This window comes from Mirounga leonina, unplaced genomic scaffold, assembly GCF_011800145.1.
Source record: "Mirounga leonina isolate KUSES-001 unplaced genomic scaffold, KU_Mleo_1.0 Mir_366, whole genome shotgun sequence".
NCBI lineage: Eukaryota > Metazoa > Chordata > Mammalia > Carnivora > Phocidae > Mirounga > Mirounga leonina.
This window is the reverse complement of record NW_023270709.1, coordinates 26,610,444-26,632,553: the sequence shown is the minus strand read 5'-3', so window position 1 is coordinate 26,632,553 and position 22,110 is coordinate 26,610,444. Positions and strand designations below refer to the sequence as shown.

The 22,110-nt window shown below is 44.5% G+C and overlaps 2 protein-coding genes across 2 annotated transcripts in view; both read right to left on the bottom strand.

Moving 5' to 3' along the window:
* The window catches only part of LOC118027230 (translation initiation factor IF-2-like), a 26,100-nt gene extending 19,410 nt beyond the window's left edge, over positions 1-6,690 (bottom strand). The window contains exons 1-3 of the mRNA XM_035030448.1: positions 6,635-6,690; positions 974-1,340; positions 646-775 (exon numbers count right to left, since the gene is read on the bottom strand). Coding sequence (XP_034886339.1) covers positions 646-775; positions 974-1,340; positions 6,635-6,690 — 553 coding nt within the window. The remainder of the gene's footprint in view (positions 1-645; positions 776-973; positions 1,341-6,634) is intronic.
* TRIM38 (tripartite motif containing 38) lies at positions 6,394-22,110 on the bottom strand. The gene is made up of 7 exons (XM_034985802.1): positions 21,999-22,110; positions 20,193-20,612; positions 17,901-17,996; positions 15,762-15,992; positions 14,744-14,766; positions 14,535-14,647; positions 6,394-8,046 (listed from the first exon to the last, which is right to left on the bottom strand). Exons 2-7 carry the CDS (start codon positions 20,580-20,582, stop codon positions 7,523-7,525), a joined length of 1,377 nt encoding a protein of 458 aa, XP_034841693.1. The 5' UTR covers positions 20,583-20,612; positions 21,999-22,110; the 3' UTR covers positions 6,394-7,522.

Here is a 22,110-nt window from a genome sequence, read left to right as displayed (position 1 = left end):
TATCATCTGGCAGTATACAGATGAGAAAACTGCAATGCTAACAATCATTTAAAGAGAACTGCAACTCAAATGTTCCCAAAATGGTCAAATAAAACCATGAGAGGTCACTTCACTCCCTATCTGCCTGGCACAAATTAGAAAGCTGGACAAAAGCAAGCACACACGAGTTCGTGGGACATAAAAGCTCCCACGCCCTGATGCAGGAGTCTAGATGCTGAGGCCACTAGGAGGAGTCTCTGGCAGCGCTTAGTAACCGCTGGGACTTGGGAGTCTCACTGGGACACCCACACACCGCACAGAGGCGCTCTGCTGTCGCGGGGATTCAGGTCAGTTGGAAAGAGCAGCACAGAAGGGTTAGAACCAGCAGGAGAGGGCAGCGTCAGTCGGCCAGCTCTCCACCAACATCCGCAAACGCTCCCCAAGCGGAACAAAGGCGTTCGCTGTGATTTATTCTTTCGGTGGGGCGCACTCCACTTCCTGTATCCACCCAGATCACAGAAATCGGTACCCGCGGGGGGAAAAGCCAAGTGACAAAAGGCGAGCCACAAACGGGCAGGGCGCCAAGACAGCACTCGAGGCTACTTTGCCCGTCCTTAAAAATGCGTGTAAATGATATCGGACCGCATCTAGTATTTCGGAAAGTACCTTTACTATTTTTAATTAAAAAGGGGGTCCTGGGAGCCGACACCCCATCTCCAGGAGCACTGCGGACTCTCGGGGCGATGGGCGGTGGGTTCTTGCTCCGCTTGTCCGCTTTTACTTCTCTCGACACAGTCTGGAACAAACACAGTCAAACGTTACCTTGTAAAGATCTGGGGGTCGGATACGCAGGTTTCCATGACATTGTTTTTTTGTACTTGTCCATTTGAAGCCTCTGAGGAAAGCCCAGTGGCTCCAGGCCACAAGCTCAAGGCGAGTAGGGGGTCGTCGGTTCCCGGACCCCCCGCCCTGCGGCGGCGTCTACGCGACTCACCTCTTTCCTTCCCGCCGACTCAGACGTGGGGTCTCCATCCTCACCCCCTGACGAGCGCACCACGATCAGCACCTTTTTCAGAGCTCTCGCCCTCAGGAGGAAACCACAAACACCGCAGCAAACGGCCCGAGACGCCCGAACACGAGCCCCGGAGGCGGCGCATGCGCGGCTCCTGGAGGCTGGAGTGGGCGGGGCCGGCGCTGGGGGCGGGGCTCCTGCGGCCGGAGACGCCGGGGCCGCGCTCGGAGGCGCGGGCGCTGCTCCGTGGGCGCTGGCGCCGGATCCGGTCTCGCGAGGTCTCCCCCGCTCCCCGCTCCGGTCGGAGGTGGAGTCTGCGCAGATGATCCCCGGCGTGGAAGGAGAAGTCCTACGGGCAGTGCCCCGGTTCGGGGCACACACCCATCGGGCGCTTCCCCGCCGCCGGTGACCGAGAGGAGGGGCTCCAGTGGGGGTGGGACCTTGAACGCCCCCAGGACCCGCCTCAGGAGAGAAGCAGGTGCTCAGTCCTCCTTGAGGCTCATGGGGAGGGGGAGACCTGGGTAAGGCCAAAGAAGTGACACCTCGGGGGGAGAGGTCCCTTCACTGTCACTGCAGAAGCTCAAGATGTAAACCTTCTGCCTGGGCTCCCCTCGCTCACATTCCCCTTTTAATTTGTCTAGGGCAGGCCGGCTTCGGTGTGTTACCTAAAAGCTCTGCAGATAACCACAGTGGACTGCAAAAGTTAAGAACCACTGATCTGGGTTCTATTTTGTCATCACTAAAATTATGTTAGTATTTTCCTGGACTGATGGAGGCCCAGAGAAGGGATTGAGTTACCCAGGAGCCCACAAAGATTACATGATGGTGGCCCAAGAAGTCCTCTTTAGCAGGTCATGTATATGGCAGTGCTTTGCAATTGTTACATCAACTAACAGAAAAGGCCTAGTTATTGTGTTACATACCTAGTGCTTTGTACCTGAGCCTGGGATTATTGCCCCAGTCTTACCCTTGAGGAAACAGAGCCCAGAAGTCTGGTGTCACCCACTTGTAAATCAAATCAGAAATCAGACATAGATCTGGCTGTACCATAGAAAGGTGAACGTTTTTATATTTCACTTACTATCTTTAATGGATCCAGGTGTCCAACAAACTAAAGCAGGCACTTAGGATTGGTACCAAGATGTAAAACAAAAACAGTCCCGTCCTCAGAGAGATTAGGCATTGGAGAAAGACAGAGAGGGTCAGATGGCTAGATGCAAGGCAGGTGGGAAGAAGAATGAGCTCTGAAGACTGCAGGCCCTTCCTCTGGACTGGAGTGATGAGACACCTGATTCCTAGAATAAGACAGGTTGGATCATATCTACTTGTCCAGAGAAATTTGTATAAGTTCAAGGAGTATAGCAGATTCTCTTGGCCCCATGCTCATTAACATGCTAATCAAACACCTTCCTGAACAACAATCTCTGTCTTCCTTATTCCTCCTGGTGAAGAAGAGAATTTGGGGTGAAGGGCCTGAGGAGTTTCCTGCATTTCCAATTCCAGCTGCTGGTAATTCTTTTCCTTCCCTGGGAGTCCCAGAGAACCAAGTGCAGACTCCACTTCAGGCTGGTGTTATGGGTGGGCATGTGTTCTGAACAAAAGATTCACAACAGCCGTGTTTTGGTTTCAAAAAGGAAAGAAAACATTATTATTATTATAGAAACAGAAGAGGAAAGGAATCTACACATAGTGGAGTTAATAGTAGGCAATAAATGAGAATAAGGCAAAGTTACATCAAATCGGGTACTTAAAACATCCAACCTCATTGGCTGGGGAAGCCCCATGAAAACAGCCAGGCTGGAGTTCTGATTGGGAGCCCTGGGCAGAGCATCCTCCCCTCAGCTGAGACTTCCAACTGACCATCCCCATAAAGACCATATTCACAGGGCAAATAACAGGGTTTGAAGTTAAACATTTGTTCGCCTACGTGCAGTTTGGAGCAAGCTGCATTTCCATGTTACCATGTTGCTGTATTTTCAAGGAGCCCGGGCTCTCTGTGTCTGCCACCCCTCTCGGATTCCATCCTGGGGGGCCAGCCCTGCTTGGAGCAGGAGGGGTTGTGAGACAAGATTTGTAGCTCTTGGTGTTCGGAACAGAAGGGCCAGTTCTGACCTGGAGGCCAGAGCATATATTTTAAGAAACCAGGCTCCCAAGGTTATTCACACAGCACGAGTCTCACAAACCACATTCTTAAGCCAGTGCCTGTATATGCAGGTCCAGGTGGTTGGTTATAATCACAGAAGCATCTATCCACATAGAAAAGCATGAGGGGCAGGGCTAAGAGAGGTGGGTGTGAGGATCAGTTCTCAGAGTCCCAGGGGCTCAGCTGTTTGTGTGGGCAGAGTGGAATTACTGATGTTGCCAAGAGTCCAGTAGACCTTGTCTCTGGGGAGAGACTGGGGCTGAATCTGCTATGGGCCAAGGACTCAGAGTGTCTCTGAATCTCTATTCCTCCCTTAGTTTAGATGTAGAGACTTTAAGCAATAAGTTTCTAATGATAGATTGCAAAAATTGCCCTGAATTCATCTCATCCTCTTTCTCTTTGTACGCTTTTGCTTTTGTGACTTTGCAGCTTCTCCCATCAAGAAATGGAATGTATTTCTCTATCGCTTGGATCTGGGCTTGGCCAAGTGATTTAACAAATGTAACCTAAGCAGAGGCTTCAAAAGAGCCAGGTGCTTTGCAACTTGTTCCCCTTTTGGTTGGTTCTCTCACAGCCCTGAAACAACCATGTGAAAGAGGCTAAGCTCACCTGCTAGCGGGAGGAGGCGCTCCAGGCAACAGCCTGCCAGCCCCCAGACTTAGGGGTGAGGCTGCGCCAGATCACCTAGCACCAGCTGATTCTCCAGTTGCTGCAGACACACGAGAAGGCACCGCCGGGTTCAGCCACATACAGCCCTGCCCACAAGAACCTCCAGCTGACCTAGAGCATTGTGAGTGTGATGATTGATAGCAGTCTGAAGCAACAAAGTTTTGGGGCGGTTTGATGCAGAAATTGACACGCATTCAGTGGATGGCCTTGAATTAGTCTTCTACAACAGTGACAGCTCTGTCCGTCCTTGAGGAGAAGCAAGTGTTGCTTCTGAAGTAAAATCCCAGATGTGTCCAGCTTCTTGCCCCCTGCCCCTTCAGCCCCCTAGTTTTTAAAATTCTGTATCCATCCCATTCTTACATGAGGAAACAGAAGTGGGTATTAATGAGGTGATCTCTGCTTCAGTGATGTTTTCACCTCCAAACTACAACATTCTTCACTCCCATCTGGGAAAGGTTCTCCCATCTGAACTCCTGCCCATAGTTCCCCTTGTTATCAAAGCCCCCCCAAGGTTCCCAGCTCCTAGAGGGGTTAGCCAATGACAGCCAGAGCTATAGGAACAGAAGAGGGAATAGAGGAAGTGGGGGAAGAGGAAGGAGAGGGGCAAGAATATACTAACAGTCTTTTAACCAAACGTTCATATACTGTGACTCTGGCAACCCACCCTGAGGAAAAACAGGAGAGCTGAAGACCTAATCACATACAGTGATATTCATTTGAACGTTACTTATAATTGCAAGAAACAACCCAAATGTATATGTGAGTGATTATGAGGTTGCTACAGTCATTTAAAACCACATATTAAAATAATTGTTAATGCCATGGGGAAGAGTTCCCCTGAGAAAAACATGCAAGATCTAACATATATATGGGGAAGGTGATTTACCACCATAGTAGGAGTGTTTGTTCCTTAGAACTGAGAGTATAATTAACTATATTTTACAGTATTCCACAATAAATGTCTGTGGATTTAATCATTTGATATCTATATCCATTTCTATATTTATTTATAGAAAGAGGACACGAGAGAGGGAGGTGGTGGTGCTTGCTCTCTCTGAAAAGTTGAGCTCAGACCTGGAAGTGGGTGCAGGTGGTTACTAGAATGGGACCCCAGAATGCAGGCGTGCTGGAACACGGACACGAGGCAGGGAAGGTGGAAAAGGCAGTGGTAGGTGCATTCCTGTCTTGATTACCGCTGTGAGCACTTGGGTTCCATTTCACTGGATGTCCTTTGAGGCAACATGTAGAAGTCATCCCAGAATTGTTCCTCTGCAGGTCATTTGGGTTGGAGACTTTATCCATCCACCCCATTCCCTCTTTGGTTGAAGTTTCCCTTCTGGGATGTGAACTGCCCCCCAATTCTTGTCTGCACAGCTGGTGATCGGAATGAGCTCACCCAGCTTCAGAAAAAGCAGCTATGAAAAGGCCACTCTGAACCTAGAACACAGCATGCGCAAAAGCCCTTGGGCCAAAACAACCTTGGCCCTGTCTGGGCCCAAAGAGAAGACCATTATTTGTGGAAGGTCAGAGGCAGGAAAAGTAATTATTAATCCAGGAAGGCAAGGCCTTCGAGGCCAGAATTTGCCTTCTAGGCCATGGTGAGGAGGTTGGGTCTTACCTCAGCACAGACTCTGGGTCGGTTGATCGTTTTCATTCCTGCGGCTCCCTCAATTGCTGTCCTCTCCTTCCTGCTGTGCTCGGTCTCCGGTCCTCTGGTGCAGCGTCACAGACACCACACGTACCTGACCTTGCAAGCAACTGCAGTGGGAGAGGTTGTCTAGAAGGTCTGAGGAAGGGGCACCGGGGGGCCCTCTTCTTTTCCGGCTAAATACATACAGGATACCACACACAGCCTCTGCCCACTGGTTCTGGCTAATGCAGTACAAGTAGGAAGCCGTATGGTAGGTTTTCGGAAGCTACATAAAAATTAGCTGCTGGCTGCAGGCCCTTTGCTCTACTTCTATGTCCCTTTCTCCATCCTACAGCTTGGAATGTGGTCTTGTCCAGTGGGGAGTGGCCTCCGAATGTTGACAGGGCCTAGAATTGAGTACCCTGCTCAGGGAAAAGTCTATACCCTTAAACACTCAGATTGCTGAACAAGAAAGAATGATGATAAACATTCAACTAAAAAAAATTTTTTTTTAATTAACAAAATAAACCTTTGGAAACAATAAGGATAATAAAGATAAAATGAGAAACTGACTGGGGTTCAGGCAAGTTAGAGAACAAAAAATAAGTTCTGCTCGTCCTTAACGGGAAGAAATGCTACTACATTAAACAAAGCATTAGCTACTCTAATAAAGGTTTTTAAAAAAGAAAACAGGAAATAAAATGGAAACCTGAAAGAGCATATACAGGAATTAATAGTTTTGAGAGTAATTTGAAGAATTATGTGCAAATACATTTGAAAACTTCAATAAACTGCTTTTTAAAAGAAATTGAATGACCTGACTGACTCAAGAGGGGGAATGAAAATCTAAACAAACTCATACATACAAATGAAATTCAGAAAGTTACAGAATTCCAATTAAATACATGGAAACAAAACATGTAAGGAGTAGATGATTTTATGGCTACTTCTTTTTTTTTTAAAGCAACAGCAACTCACTGTGCCCTGGTAGATTAGATTAAGTTCCATTGACTAGAAAACCCAAAATGATAGTGGCTGAAGCAAGTTCATGTCTCTCCCATGTAGACAGTCCAGGAAATCCAGAGACCAGGGCTGGTACGGCACCTCCCCAAATTTGCCAGCTCCCTTTAGCCACACCTCTACCATCCCTAGGATCTCAGACAGCTTCCAAAGCCCCAGGCATCACACCCGCATCACTTACATTGTTTGTGGCTTAGCTGACTTCACTATGATCTTGCCATTAGTCAACTCAGCCATGATAATTTAGGTTTGCCATGGAATGTTCTCTTCAAAATAGACCCAGGTATAGCTAAGGTCTCTTTGATCATAGAAGAATCATAACAAAGTCTGCCAACAATCATGCCAGTGGTAACTATTTGCTGAGATCTTTAGCTATTTCAAGATAGCTGGCTTAGCACAGTCTGGAACATATCAACTTCTTTTCCAGTACTGAGTCCCCCAAGAAAATTTGTTTTTATTCCGAATCTCCTTCCCATTTGAAACATATCACTGTAAGCCAATTTTAACTCTTCTTTCATACTTTACGTGTTATTGCCCAGGCAGAGCTCACTAGGTCTGGAAGGCATCTGCACTCACTGCATCATCCAGGGCTATGGCTCAGATGAATAATCAAATGTCAGTGGTTAGAAGAGTCACTATGTTGGTTCTCATGCTCTTTCTTGCAGTTGGCAGAGACCATTGCAGCTTTGCCTCACCCCCCACCCATGAGTTCCTATGGCATCAAACAAACTGGGAGAACTCAGACCTCCTGACCTCTGGGTCACCCTGCAGGTCACCCAAAGACTCTTGGAAATCAAAGCTCTGAATCCACTGGGGGGGGGGGGGAATTTGGAAGACAATGCATGATCATTGCTATTATCTGGCTTTCCCCAGCTCAGGCTGACCATCTGTGGTATTTCTGCCGTTGTTCTATCCATTCATTCAAAGCAGAAGTATTAAGTAGCCACTAAAAGCCCAGGACTGTTCTGAGTACAAGAAGTGAAGAAAACAGACCAAATTTCTGCCCTCACAGGGCTGACATTATATTTTCTATGCTAGTTAAACCAAGAAGGAGATTTTACTTCTTTCCTTACTTGTCTGGGGGAGGCAAGAACAAAGGAGAATGTTGATAAACCCGGAAATAGGGCCGGACAGTATCAGAGAAGGAGGCCTTTGGGAAGGTAAAGATGTGGGATCCAGTGGTCATGTTGTAAAAGGATACAACTCCGACATCACAGTCCAGAAAAATCCCCACAACCAGGGGCTTCTCCCTCAGATAAAGGGAAGTTATGGGAGAGGTAAGTGCTAAGTAGCCTTTATTTTTGCATAGTCTAATGACCCAGAATCCAGACTGAGGCTCCTGTATCAGACCAACGTCCCTCTGAACACTGTCCAGACAGACTCCTAAGTCCCACCCAGTTCCTTCTCCCACATCCACTTCAAAGTAATGTTTCCCTGAAGTGAAGCCTTCACAGCCCAGAATACAGGGTAAGATCCTAAATCTCTTAGAAGAGTTGTCCAGATTCTCCTGGAGGCATCCACGAGTCACTTGTCTCCGATCCTCAGACAGAATTAGCTCACGATGAGCTGTATCTGGATCCAGAGTCACATTGACTGAAAAAGAAGTAAGTAAATAGATAAGACACATTTTTTGTTGCCAAGAGCACAGTTTAATTTAAATAAAACCAGCCTGTGCTCAAACCCAAGCATCGTCTCTTACTAGCTGTGAGAGCTTAGGCAAGTCATTCTCCAAGACTCAGTTTTGTTACATATGAAGTAGAAATTATCATATCTGTCACAAAGAATAGTGGGAGCATTGAATGAGTTAATGTATGCTCAGTACTCAGTAAAATTCCGGGAATATGGTAAGTGCCCAGTAAGTGGTAGTAATAATAATATCATCTTAGTCACTCACAGGAGCCAAGGACCAGAACTAACCAGAGTTGACATGGTTACTATCCTCTCCAAAGCCAATGGGAAGTACTAGAGGAGACCATAGGGCAAAAAGAAGCAGAGTTCAGAGTATTTAGTACTCCAAGTCCCTCCCCATTGCCTATCACTTGGAGAGTCTGCCTTCCCCTGCCTCTGGTCATACTCTCCTACAATTCCTCCACCTACTACTGAGGCCCCAGGGAGGTGATGGCTCCCTACCTATTCCCAGCCCTGGCTGCTTCACTATTCCTTATGCAATGACCCCAATCCTTATCTTTGTAGATAATCCCTTTATTAAATGCTGTCCAATCGGTTCTTATCATGAGCCTGACTCAAAAAAGTTTGAAGTTCAATTTTTATTATCTTAATGATTCAGGAAAACCCAAGTTAAGAAATTAAAATGCTTACAGGTTGGCAATACCACTTGAAGGAGAAGATATCAAACTGGATTTTAAAAATTCTACCTCATATTGCTTATAAGTGACACATACAACAAAAAGACATAGAAAGGTTTAGAGTTAAAGGATGGATAATATATAGCTGTTACAGTTATATACTCATATCAAATGATATTAAGGCAAAGTATTACCAAGGACGAAAAGGGTTACCTAATAAGGAAAAATATATAATTCACTAGGAAGAGATCCTAATTCCAAACAAGCATGCACTGATACTATAGTCTCAAAATATACAAAGTAAAAATTACAGAATTACAAGAAGAAAATGACAACTCTACAATCATCATGAGATATTTTAACACGCTTTTTTCCCATAATTGATAGATCAAGCAGGCAAAAAAGGGAGATACGGAAGATCTGAACAACCCAACAAGCCCCATCTAGTAACTATATGTAAAGTTCAGCAACTAATAAACAGAGAATACACACTTTTTTCCAGTATAGATGGAATATGTACTAATTGAGTAGACTAGTCAGAAAGCAAGTCTGAACAAATTGCAATGAACCTATATTGCATAGACCATGTTCTCTCACCTCGATACAATTAGGTTAGAAACCAATTAAAAAGATCAATAAAAAATCTTCTCAATATTAGGAAATGTAAGTGTTTCTAAATCATAATATGATGACATACAGACTTGAGCAATAATAAATGCTACATATAAAAAATTATACAACAAAGCTAAGGTGGAATTTTTGGGAAAATTTATAGCCTTTAAGTGCTTATTTTAGAAAGAGAAAAAAGCTGGAAATTAAGAAGCTAACTATCCAGCTTAAAATAGAAAAAGAACAGAGATTTGGAGCTCTTGGGTGGCTCAGTTAGTTGAGCATCCAACTCTCGGTTTAGGTTCAGGTCATGATCTCAGGGTCATGAGACAGAGCTCCACATGGGTCTCTGAGCTCAGTGGGGAGTCTGCTTGAGATGCTCTCTCTCCCTCTCCCTCTGCCCCTCCCCTTGATCATGTGCTCTCTAAATAAATAAATAAATAATCTTAAAAAAAAAAAAGAACAGAGAAACCCGAAGAGAATTTTTTTTTTAAAAAGGAAACTAAAGTTTAAATACTAAACCAATGAAATGAAAGAAAGTAAGAATGCAATGGAGAGGGAAAAGCCAACAGTAGCTTTCATGAAAAGAGACATATCTCTAAAAAGATTTATCAACGGAGAAAAAAAAAGAAGTCAAAATTGGAATGCATATAGAAATTAAAAATTAAGAGAATTTATGATAAACTTTATGTTGCTAATAAAGTTGAAAATATCAACAACATGAATAACTTTCTAGAAAAATAGTTCTTAGTAAAACTCATGTAATGAATCATGGAATACTACATCAAAAACTAATGATGTACAGTATGGTGACTAACATAACATAATACAAAAATAATCTCTCTATATTATATATCAAATGTTTTAATATATATTATTAGATATATAATATTCTGTTTGTGTGTATAATTGTATGAAAAGACTGGGATGTTTTTATTACCAACTAGACAAAGAGTCCAGGAGTAAAGGTGAGGAGCCAACATACAATGTTGTCATCAACAGAGCTGACAGAGTATTAGTTATAGTAATGGGGAAGAAAGGTGTTTGCAGAGGCACACTTACCAGGAAAACATATGACTCACTTTTATGTGAGGAGGTCTGATGGGTAAGCAGCCTCTCCTGACATACCTAGCAACTGTCTCCATCATCACTCTATCATAGTCATCATGCTATCAGAATATAGGTATCAGCTAAACCTTCTTTACTTTCAAATGTCAGCATTCCTGTTTGCTCAATGGATTATTTGTTTAACTGCTCTATGCAACTAACCTTTATCTAGCAACCTAAGTACAGCATAATAATGATCTTCATGACAAATTAATATTTGGCTATCAAACCTATGTTATATATACTGTATATATATCAAAATTTAGCTTTTTCTGAGACCGCAACTATGGTTTAACATTAGAAAATTATCATAATCACCACATTAACAGATTAGAGGAGAGAAACTGCATGATCCTATCAATTAATACAACTAACTCATTGATAAATTCAATGCCTATTGATGATGACGGAGCTCCTTGGAAACAAGTCATAGACTTTGAAGGAAAATGTGTCTTGAAACCCTATATATCAACAGATAGAATGAAAATGTAAAATGCCATACATTACCAGAGATATTAGCTATAATAAGCTCCCATGAGTCAATAAGAGAAAGAACCCAATAGAAAAATGCTTAAATCAGAGCAAATCATGGATAAATCACAGAAGACTAAAAGGCTAATGGACTTACAAGAAGCTCAACCTTGCTAGTGAAATCAAAGAGCACAAATTAAGTCCACAATTAGGTACCATTTCAGATCCATCAGATTGTCAAAAATTATAAATTATAAGCAAAGACTCAGGGAGATGCGGAATGGTGGGAGCTCTTATGTTGTCGGCAGGATATAAACCGATACAATTTCAAGATCTGCAGTATTTGGTCAAATTAAGATGTGCATCCCTACACAGCAGCATTTTCAATTCAAGGTATAGCCTCAGAGGAAACCATCCACAGAACACAAGGACACATGGAAAAGTATTCACGGTAGCATGGTGTGCACCATCAACAAACAAAACCAACTATACATAAACTTCAATGCCCGCTCCACAAAACAATGGATTCAAAACCACAACATATTCATTTTTTTGCCACATTGCAGAGTGATTAAGAGAGTGTGTTCTGAGAGATACAGAGTTACCACTTATTGGTGCCTCACTGTGTCTTAGTTTCCTCATCTATAAAGTGAAAAATGCTTCCTACAGAGAGGACTGTGGTATGAAACAGGTAACACATGTGCAGCTTTTCTCATCTGTCATGAAAAGGTATATGTAAGTTGCTTTTCTTGGTGCTGGTGAGACTGTATGTTGCCACACGTAATATGCATTAAGATTAACAACAAGCCCAGTATGAAAACACAAGGATGGAAGTTTGCACGGCCCAGACAGTTATTTACAGCAGTGTTTGATACCCAAGTGCTGGAAGCAGCCTGAAGCTCCAATGGTAGGGATATGATTACGTATAATTATGATGTACTCAGGGAATATTAGCTTTAAAAAGCAATGAGTGACATTCTATATATTAAATGTTTGTAAAAAAAAAAACAAACAAACAGAGAAAGACATAGATACTGTTACCTGGAGAAGTAGGATTGGAGAGAGGCGGGAGAAACCTTGAATTTTTCTTCATATCTATCTATATTGTTTGACTGATTATAATTTATTTGTATTACTTTTGAAAGACGAAAAGTTTTAATAATATGATAAATATGATAAATGATCTAGTTAAAAGATGAGCCCATTTTAGAAAGAGATTGACTTGCACAATGTTGTAATCCTTCTGTAAAAGCCAAGAGTAGACAAATCTGCTCGGTTAAATCTGGATGTGATTTGCACAGAGTCCTATTTTTGCCTTTCCTGAATCTTTATAGGATCAGATACAGAGTTGCTTTGTTTTGTAATTGTTCTTATTGTTGTTTGTTGTTGTTAACTTGAGGGGAAGACAAATACAGGTTCATAATCCTTATCTGAACCCCGTGGGGCCAAATGGGTTTTGGATTCAGAATTTTTTGTTGTTGTTGTTCTACTTCTGTGAAAAATGCAGTTGGTATTTTGATTAAGGATTGCATTAAATCTGTAGATTGTTTTGGGTAGTGTAGACATTTTAACAATATTTGGTCTTCCAATCCAGGAGCCTGGAATATCTTTCCATTTGTTAGTATTGTCTTCAATTTCCTTCATCGGTGTTTTATAGTTTTCAGAGTACAGGTTTTTCACCTCCTTGGTTAAGTTTATTCCTAGGTATTTTATTATTTTTGGTACAATTGTAAATGGGATTGTTTCCTTAATTTCTCTTTCTGCTGCTTCATTATTAGTGTAGAGAAATGCAACAGATTTCTGTATATTGATTTTGTAATCTGCACCTTTACTAAATATAGTTCTAGTAGTTCTAGTAGTTTTTTGCTGGTGTCTTTGGGGTTTTCCATATAAGGTATCATGTCATCTACAAATAGTGGAAGTCTTACTTCTTCCTTATCAATTTGTATGCCTTTTATTTATTTCTCTTGTTTGATTGCTGTGGCGAGGACTTCCGGTACTATGTTGAATAACAGTGGTGAGAGTGGACATCCTTGTCTTGTTCCTGAGCTTAGGGGTAAAGTTCTGTTTTTCACCATTGAGTAGTACGTTAGTGGTGGGTTTTTCATATATGGCCTTTATTATGTTGAGATATGTTCCCTCTAAACCTACTTTGTTGAGGGTTTTTATCATGAATTGATGTTATAATTTGTCAAATGTTTTTCTGCATCTATTGAAATGACCATATGGTTTTTATCCTTTCTCTTGTTGTTGATGTATCACATTGTTGATTTGCCAATATTGAACCACCCTCGCATCCCAGGAATAAATCCCACTTGATCATGGCAAATGATTTTTTTTAATGTATTGTTAGATTCAGTTTGGTCTTCCATAGTCCCAGCCTTCTGGTGTTCATGCTCTTATGCAATCCCTTCCAATTGAGTGTGGGCAGGACCTGTGAATTACCTCTGACCAACAGAATATGGCAAAAGTGATGAGATGTGACTCCTAATATTATATTTTATTATATGGGACTCCGTCTTTCTAAAAGACATGCTCTAGAGACACTATCCTGGGCTCACTTTGAAGAAGTAATTGGCCATGTTGAGAAGCCCATGTGCAAGAGTTTGAGGGGTGCCTTCTAGAAGCTGAGGGCAGCCTCCAGCCAACAGCTCACAAAAAGCCAGGGCCCTATGCCCTGTAATCATAAAGCAATGAATTCTGCCAACAACCTGAGTAAGCTTAGAAGAGAATTCTTCCCTAGTCTAGTCTCCAGGAACCCAGCCTGCCCAACACCTTAATATGCAGCTTTGGGAGACCCTAAGCAAAGGACCAACTAAGCTGTGCCCAGATTTCTGACCCACAAAACTTATGAGATAATATGTGTGTACAATTTTAAGCTGCTAAATTTGTTTACTGGAAGAGATAATACAGTCACCAAATCATATTAGGTTAGGTCTGATTTTGTAGCCAAACAAGTTTTAAAAAACTTTCAGTCTTCAGAGCTTTTTAAATTTTGTAATTATAAATAACATTGCAGAAATATAGAAAGCACTGATTAAGAGAATCAATGAAGCAGGAAGTTCAGGCTTTGGAATTGGTAAAATTCATTTTTCATTATGGTTCTAATATTTACCATCTGTGTTGTCTGGGTCAAGGTCCTGAAACCATTTGAATCAAAGTCCATAATACTCACTGATCTTTCTTATATTGCTCTGAGAGTTGATTAAAATATTAACCACAAACACTGTGTCCCAGACACTGCACTAAGCACTTTACACATGTTGACACACTTAATTTTCATGACAACCCAGTGAAGTGGGAATTGTTCATATCTTTATTTTTCAGCTGTGGAAACTGAGGAAGTTATTTGCCTGGGGTGACACAGCCAATATATGGGGGATCAGGAATGTGAAGGATCTGCACAGATAACCAGTATGCTATGTCCTTGTCTAAGCACTAGAGCATGCTAACAAGGGAGGGCAAGACAGCTCCACTGAAAATCACTAAATGACCTCTCCTGCTGTGAGCCCGGCTGGGGACAGGTGGTGAACATGGTTACAACTTAAGGCCCCTTCCATCCATAGCATTTAGGGATTCTTCACATACCTTGATAGTTCCTTAACATTTTCTTCACATCAAAATAAAGCTCAGAAACACTGTACACAGTATCAAGCTCCAAAGAGTGGGCCTCTGGTCTTTCCAACGTCATAGCCCAACTCCTAGAATAAGCAGAGGCCAAGGACTTCTTCAGTGATACATTCCGTTCAACTTTATATACCCGTACCCCTTCCCTCGCGCATTCATATAGGACTTACCTGTGCAAAGTGTCTTTCACATCCTACAGAGAAACAAAGACAAAAAGTAAGTGGAGGCACATGGGGCTGTTCTCTATAAATGCTCCTTCCAAAGAAGTTAAGAGAGTGACCCTAGCCTTAGATATTGATGGATACTCAGACAGAATGATTCCCATCGCAACGCCCTGGGGTAGTCAGCATGGCAGGATGTTTATCAACCTCTGAGTCTGTCGTCTTTCCTGCTGAGATCTGTGGCAAGCTGTGGTGTCTGCAATCACAGCCTGTGGGATGCTTAGGGAAGAGGCCTAGGAGCTTTGCCTATGCTTCCTCTGCCAAGACTTGCTGTCAGTGACCTAATCCCTTTCCGAGTGAGCCCGTATGAAAGACGACCTATCACTAAGGGTCCTGAGTGGTGAGTCCATGCACAGCCCCTGAGAATGGCCCACTAAGATAGTGGTGGCAGGCATATCATATGGTGGTGCTGCAGTCATGCTAGTCTCAGACTTACAGTGTAACCTCGAGTCCTATTAGCGGGAACTAGAATTAATAGCTCCAGGCATACTTTATCTTAATGGGCTGGACCTTTCATATAGCTGAAAGAAGGCCCCATAAGAGCTGTGGAGGGCTCTACAAGCAAATTAGGGAAGAGACTGTCACTCATGTTGGCTGCCCTACTTTGTTACCCACCAGTCACCTGGTGGAGGATTTCAGGAGGCAGTTTCACGGGGTTCTGTGCACACAGAAAGAGGCAGGTGGTAGCAAAAGTTACCCCGTGATTCCATTTAGCCAAGGACCCCACCATATCCACCAGAAGGGCTACATTTTTCCGATTCACATGAACAGATTTTTGTGATTCGCTATAGACTAGTAAAGGCCACCCCATACTGAGGTATATCTAAAAGAAACATTTTTTTAAATTCCCCATACCAATGTGCCACTTTTGAGTGAGGCAGGCAGGCCTCGCCAATCTGCCCATGTTCCCTCACCCTTCTTCCCTTAATAGCTCAAGAGTTCCTTCCCCCCGAGGGCACAGCCCCACCTGCAGCACCTTCTGGGCTGAGCCCTGACATTTCTCCTCTAGTTCCAGGATGTGACTCTTGAGTTCTTGGCTCTTCTGTTCCAGAGTGGCCTCGTTATCTCTCAGTCTCTTTAGAGTCTGTTCTTTCTCTTTCTCCAGTCTCCACAGATGAGACTTCTCCTCTTCTCGTAGGAATCTCTGAAGATCCTTAAAGTCAGACTGGATTTTTTGTTTCTGAATCTCTATCTTCTCCTAGAGTCAAGAAAGTATGCTCAGAAGGTAGAAACAAGCCAAATGTCCATCGATGAATGAATTGATAAAATGTCGTATATAGATAAAGGAATACTATTAAGACTTAAAAAGGAATGAAATTCTGACGTATGCTATGATGTGGATAAATCTTGGAGACATTATGCTAAGTGAAATAAGCCAGAAACAGAAGGACAAATATTATATGATTCCACTTATATGGGGTATCTGTGCTAGTCAAATTCATAGAGACAGAAAGTAGAATAGTGGTTACCAGAAGTTGAGAGGAGAAAGGAATGGGGAGTTAGTGTTTAATGGGCACAGAGTTCAGTTTGGGATGACGAAAAAGTTCTGGAGATTAGTTTCCACTATTAGTTCCCACTAATAGATGTGTGGTGATAGTTGTACAGCAATGAGAAAGTACTTAATGCCAATGAACTGTACATTTACAAATGACTAAAATGGTAAATTTTATGTTATGTGTATTTTAACATACACAGAAGAACGTTTTCTCAGCTACTGAGTCATCAGAGCTGGAAGAAAGTCATAAATTCCCTGCCGCAGAGTCATGCCTAGGAGGTGGGCACTCAGATGTGGGAGAGGACAGTTGTCATGATTCTCTACAGTCACCTGATTTTTTTCCTTCTTCTTCAGCCAAGATGCAGGGGGAAGGAGGTGCCAGATAATTTAATTGTGGAACTAAGCCTGAGGTCAAACACTTTACCAGTTACAGAGAAAAAAAACTGAGTTTTTATTGGGTCATAAGGAGGTATTTCTGAGCCTGAGGAAATTTCTTGAAGCAAAAGCTTGTAATAAACATCACTGAGCCTGGACTCTAAGACAACCAGGTTAGTAGGGGGAAGTCCATGGTCTCAGCAGGGGCGGGTCTGGGTGGCAGGATTTTATCATAGTTAACTGAGAAATATTCACCACCAACCCAGGGTCCCAGTAATCATCTTTATGTGTAAGACTGACAGAAGCCAAGTGCTACATCTTTTGGGGACCGGCTTTCATTTTGGGAGAGACAGAATTGCAATTTCCACTAGTGCTTCCCCAATTCAGACAGGGTTTTGATGACTGAGAGGATGTGCTAGAAGGGTCATGGATGGGGTTTCTGTATATATCAGTTATAATCAAGATCCTCCGCATGGCCCAAGATCCCAGAAATAAGGGAAGTAAGAGCGTCCTTGGAGAGTTTAACATCCACAAACAAAGGATCAGGGCAGAGGATGGAAGAGACCCCTGAGAAAGGCAAAATGGCCCACCAGCCTGAGGGATTTGGCTACAAGTTGATGGATTACATAAATATTTCCAAAAGGGGATGCATCTCTGATCATGGGGAGCTAGTCAGCCAATGCAGATCATCTTAGAGACTCTTAGTCTGCAGTTTATATGTATAGGTTCTTGCAGCACTTAAGACCCTCCTTATAAATCAAAGAGACTTCTTTTACCAGCCTCATGGGCTTGAGCAATATGAATCTCAACCTGGAGTGATTCTGTTTCCTTAATGTTCACAAAGATTGATTTCTGAACCACAGCCTGCACTGTGGTAAGCATGCCAAAGTAATAAAGTTGAGGCCTTCAAACCAGGAAGGTACTTTGAGGGGTTTAAAATTTGAAACCTAGTCAAGGATGGCTCTAACTTAAATAGACGTACCAATTCTGCTTCTCCTGAGGCATCAGGAATCCTAGCCGATTACTACTGAAAAGTTGAAGGGATTGGAGATAAATTCTCACAGATGTAGACAACTAGGGGCATAAAAACAAACAACAGTTTCTTTTGGGGGTTTCATCTGGTTTCATTTGGTCTGGTTTAGTAAAAATAAATTATCATTGTGTTTTGCCAACCATCCTCTATGCCTACATTCTAGGATGGAAAAGAGCTTGAGATCAATAAACACAAATTCTTACATTCCACTCGCTTATTTGCTTTGTTGTGAACACCTTCAGTTTCATACATTCCTCTTCTAGTTGCCTCAAATTTGTCACAGCGTTCTGAAGCTTTTCCTGAAGGAAAAATTGGGTGAATAAAGTCTATTCAATTAGTAACTCTTCATTAGGCATGTAAGGGGAACCCCAGCCCTCCAAGACTATTAGAATAACACTGAATATACACTGAGTCATTTCTGGTAGTTTAGGAAGCACACTGAGGGCTGGATGTGCAATCACATATTTGATTCCCTTGGCAGCACTGAGCAATTGGTAGGATTTTTGTTTTGTTTTGTTTTTTGGGTTTTTTTTTTAAAGATTTTATTTATTTGACAGAGAGAGACACAGCAAGAGAGGGAACACAAGCACGGGGAGTGGGAGAGGGAGAAGCAGGCTTCCCGCCGAGCAGGGAGCCCGATGCGGGGCTCGATCCCAGGACCCTGGGATCATGACCTGAGCCGAAGGCAGACGCTTAACGACTGAGCCACCCAGGCGCCCCAATCGGTAGGATTTGTAACATCATTTCTGTGCAGCAGAAACTGCGGCTTAGGAAGGGGTTAAATAACTTGCCCAAGGTGCAATAACTGGTTCCCACTAATAGATGGTTCTGAGTGGCTGAACCGAGCTGTGATTCCAACATCGTCCACTACCCCAGGGCCTGGGTTATATCCACCACTACAGTCTTGCCAGGGAAACACTTCACACAGAACAAGCTAATCATCATCTAAAAGAAGATTTTATAAAATAATGTGTTGAACCAAACATAACCAATGCCATAGTGATGCACATGGAACTTTGAATGTGTTATGGTGAGTCGGGAAGGAAAGACCAGGATGTCAGCGAAAGTTACTAGAAACAGTTAATGGACGAGGGGAGCTCTGGTACTTTTGAAGAGTGGTAATTCGTGAAGCCAATTTAAAATGATTCTGTATCTATGTCAAGCTTTTGGGTTATTTTTTGAAAGAGTTTCTCACGTTTCCATGGAAAGCAATTTTAAGCTGACCTAAACTGCTAGTTGTGACCAAAGGATCAGCTCCCGTCTTCCGTAAATCCAATAAGTATACTCATTAATTCTTGAGTACTCTCAAGAAAGGGCTCTATGAAACTTGTCAGTCAAAGACTGTATTGCCGTTCCTATCCAGGGGACTCAGAACCTTACTACAAGCCCACCTCCACCTCACGGGGGCGGGAATAAGGAGCCCCGCACTGGGGACATTTTTCTCAAATCTAGGCAGGTGAGAGAGTAAGGTGGCAGGACTGTGCCCTTTCTTCATTCCCTACAGCAAAGGCCAGCCTTCCTTTACTACTTCTGAGTGAGAAACAGGACTTGCCCCAAACCTCTCCCTCCAGTTCATCCTCCATGAACAATCATTTTCAAATCCTTTAGCTCCCCTTCCTGAATCTTGCGTGAAACTGCCCCTTTCCCCCTTCTTATAGGAATAAGCTGAATTTTACTCCTAGATACTCCTTTTACTTTCAAGGCCAGAATGTCCTTTTCAATGTCAACCTGATCCTTCGATGTGCAAATAAAAACCCCCCAGTGGCCAGTACTACTCTGGGCTAGGATTTCGACTCTGAGTTGATACCACAGTTCCGGGCCAACCTCCTTTCCCAGGCCATCGCCACTGCCTTTCCCTGCATCCCCCACCCTGGCTATCCCTTGCACTTTTGGTCTCCTCTATCTGGAATGCCCCCTCTTTTCTCCATGCCTATATCTATGGTTAACTGTTACATGTTCTTCAGGAGTCACTTCTGAGAAGACTCCTCAGATACCACTCCCCACCCCTTGGTGTCCCTCCTCACCACCCTAACCAGTTGATTCCAGGCAGTCTTTTTGCTGATTTATCTTCCCCACTAGACTATAGGATACCTAAAAGGTGGTATATCTTTGTCTCCTGTGTTTTCAGAGTGTATCATATGGTCTTGCACATTGTGGTTTCTAAAATTATATACATGGTGCGAAGCAATAAAACATGCAGGTCTGGGTTTGAGCACATTGCATTCTGGAGCAGGGAGATGTTCATCATAGCAAGAATGGAGAGGAACAAGAGTGTGACCATCCTGTTGAAGGTCAGGATGGACAGTCGGGACTTGACTCAATGAGGACCCATAAGAAACTATTTCTCGTATCATGAAAGACATGACATGAAGGGTGACATGATGACAGACAAGGATTTCAGGATCCTTTTCTCAGGTTGTAGGCTAAATAACCTCAGTCCCCAAGGAGCAGCATGCGAGTGCTACTCGCCAAAGCCCTCCAACACATACGCTCACCTTGTAGTCTTGGCATACGTCCTCGATGAGAACCGTGTGGTGCCCTTTGTGCTGCGGTGACCGCTCACAGCGCCAGCAGATGAGCTGGCTCTCGTCTTCGCAGAATAGGTGGAGGTGCTCTCCGTGTTCCTTACACGACATCTCATGGTCCATCTCCTTGATGACGTCAATGAGACTTCCCAGCTGCTTGTTGGGCCGGAGGCTGGCCAAATGAAATGGAGCCCGGCAGTGGGGACAGGGGACCATACTTAACGTTTCCTGTTGCTCAAGGAAGCTGATGATGCACAGTTTGCAGTAGCTGTGTCCACAGCTGATGCTCATAGGCTCAGACATTAGGGACAGGCAGATGGCACACTTGGCTTCCTCCTTCATCTTGCTGGCTGAGGCCATGGCTTTTCCTGACAAGTTCCAATATGGGAGCTAGAGGCAGAGATGAAAATCCAAAGGTATGGAAACACACCTCACCTGAGCCTCCGTGCCACGCACTGCCCCGGCTGCCACTGAAATGGATTGGGATTTAGATGGCACATAAAATGAGGCTGTGTTGTGGAAAATGGTGGTGACGATCACATGTGGCCACTTATATTTAAATTAATTAAAATTAAATAAAATTCCGTTTCTCAATCCCTCCAGCCATATTTCAGTTGCTTAACAGCTGCGGTCACTGGCGGCTACATGATCGCCCATATGTAACACTCCCTAGTTGCAGAAAGTTTTCTCAGACCAAGCACTGACAGCGACAGAGAACAAGGAAGGCTTCCTCACCCAAGTTGTAGCAAGAGAGAACTCAGTGAGGGAGCGTGAAACTCTTTCCTACTCTCATAAACATCAAGAACTGTCTCTTCATGACTGGTGGTAGCCCTGAAGTAATTGGGTGGCCGCTGAAGGATTCCCCCGAGATCATCAAATCTGACTCTACTGGAACCCCACTGCCGGCCCCCACTCCCATCCCACAGGGAACAAAGGACACCAGGTTAATAAAGTCGCAACGGAGCCCCAACCGGGATGATAACGGAAGTAAATAAGGCAACCAGAAGAACCAACGCGTCTTTGCTGTCGACCTCTCAGACCTGAGAGAAAGACCTGGAAAGAGCTGGGAAAAGAAGGGTTGTCCCCGGGAACAGAGCTCCCGCAGAGTGAGGGAGGGGCCGGCTCTCGGGGTGACGGGAGCACTGGGGGTTTGCGGAAGCAGAGGAGGCAGGCCCCGCCTGGGAGGGGGCGTCCCGCGGGCTGGGCCTCCTGGCCTCCAGCGGCAAGGACCCGACGACCCGTGACAGGGAGGGAGGCCTGACCAGAGGCACCCACTGCGGCCGGCAGCTGCTTGGGGAACCTCGCCCTGCCCCCACTCCCCACCCCTGCGCCTTGGCGGGCAGGGGCGCGGAGGGGCGAGCAGCAGTTCGGAGGGTGACCACTATTTTCCCTGTTGACAGTGCCAGACATAAAAACCGGGCTTCGGCTCAAGCTGCGAGATGGGCTACCGGCATCCCATAACGTCTCTCGCAGTCACCGAGGATGTCCTCTGGAGACCTCTCTTCCCTGGCAGGTGCCTTCTCGGCGGGCACACACCGGGCTCCGCCGCGCCCGAGGCCCGGGCGTGCGGGGAGAGCGCCCTCCCTCCCTCCCCAGGCCCGGCCCGGCGGGGACTCCGCGGGCCCCACAGCAGCCCCGACGGTCGGCAGGCTTCCGGCGGCGCGGGCTCCGCCCAAGGACCCCCCCTCACACACTCACCCTCACACACGCGTGCATCCCAACCCTCCGGGACACGCCCGTGCCCACCACCCTCCCCCAGCGCCGACCCCCACACACTTGCCGCCGCTTCCCGACGCCCCGCCGCGCTGGTCGCAGATCTCAGACTCAGAAGCGAAACTGCTGCGAGAGGCGGGCCGCGAGGGACCGGAAGGAGGTCTGAGGAGGGGCG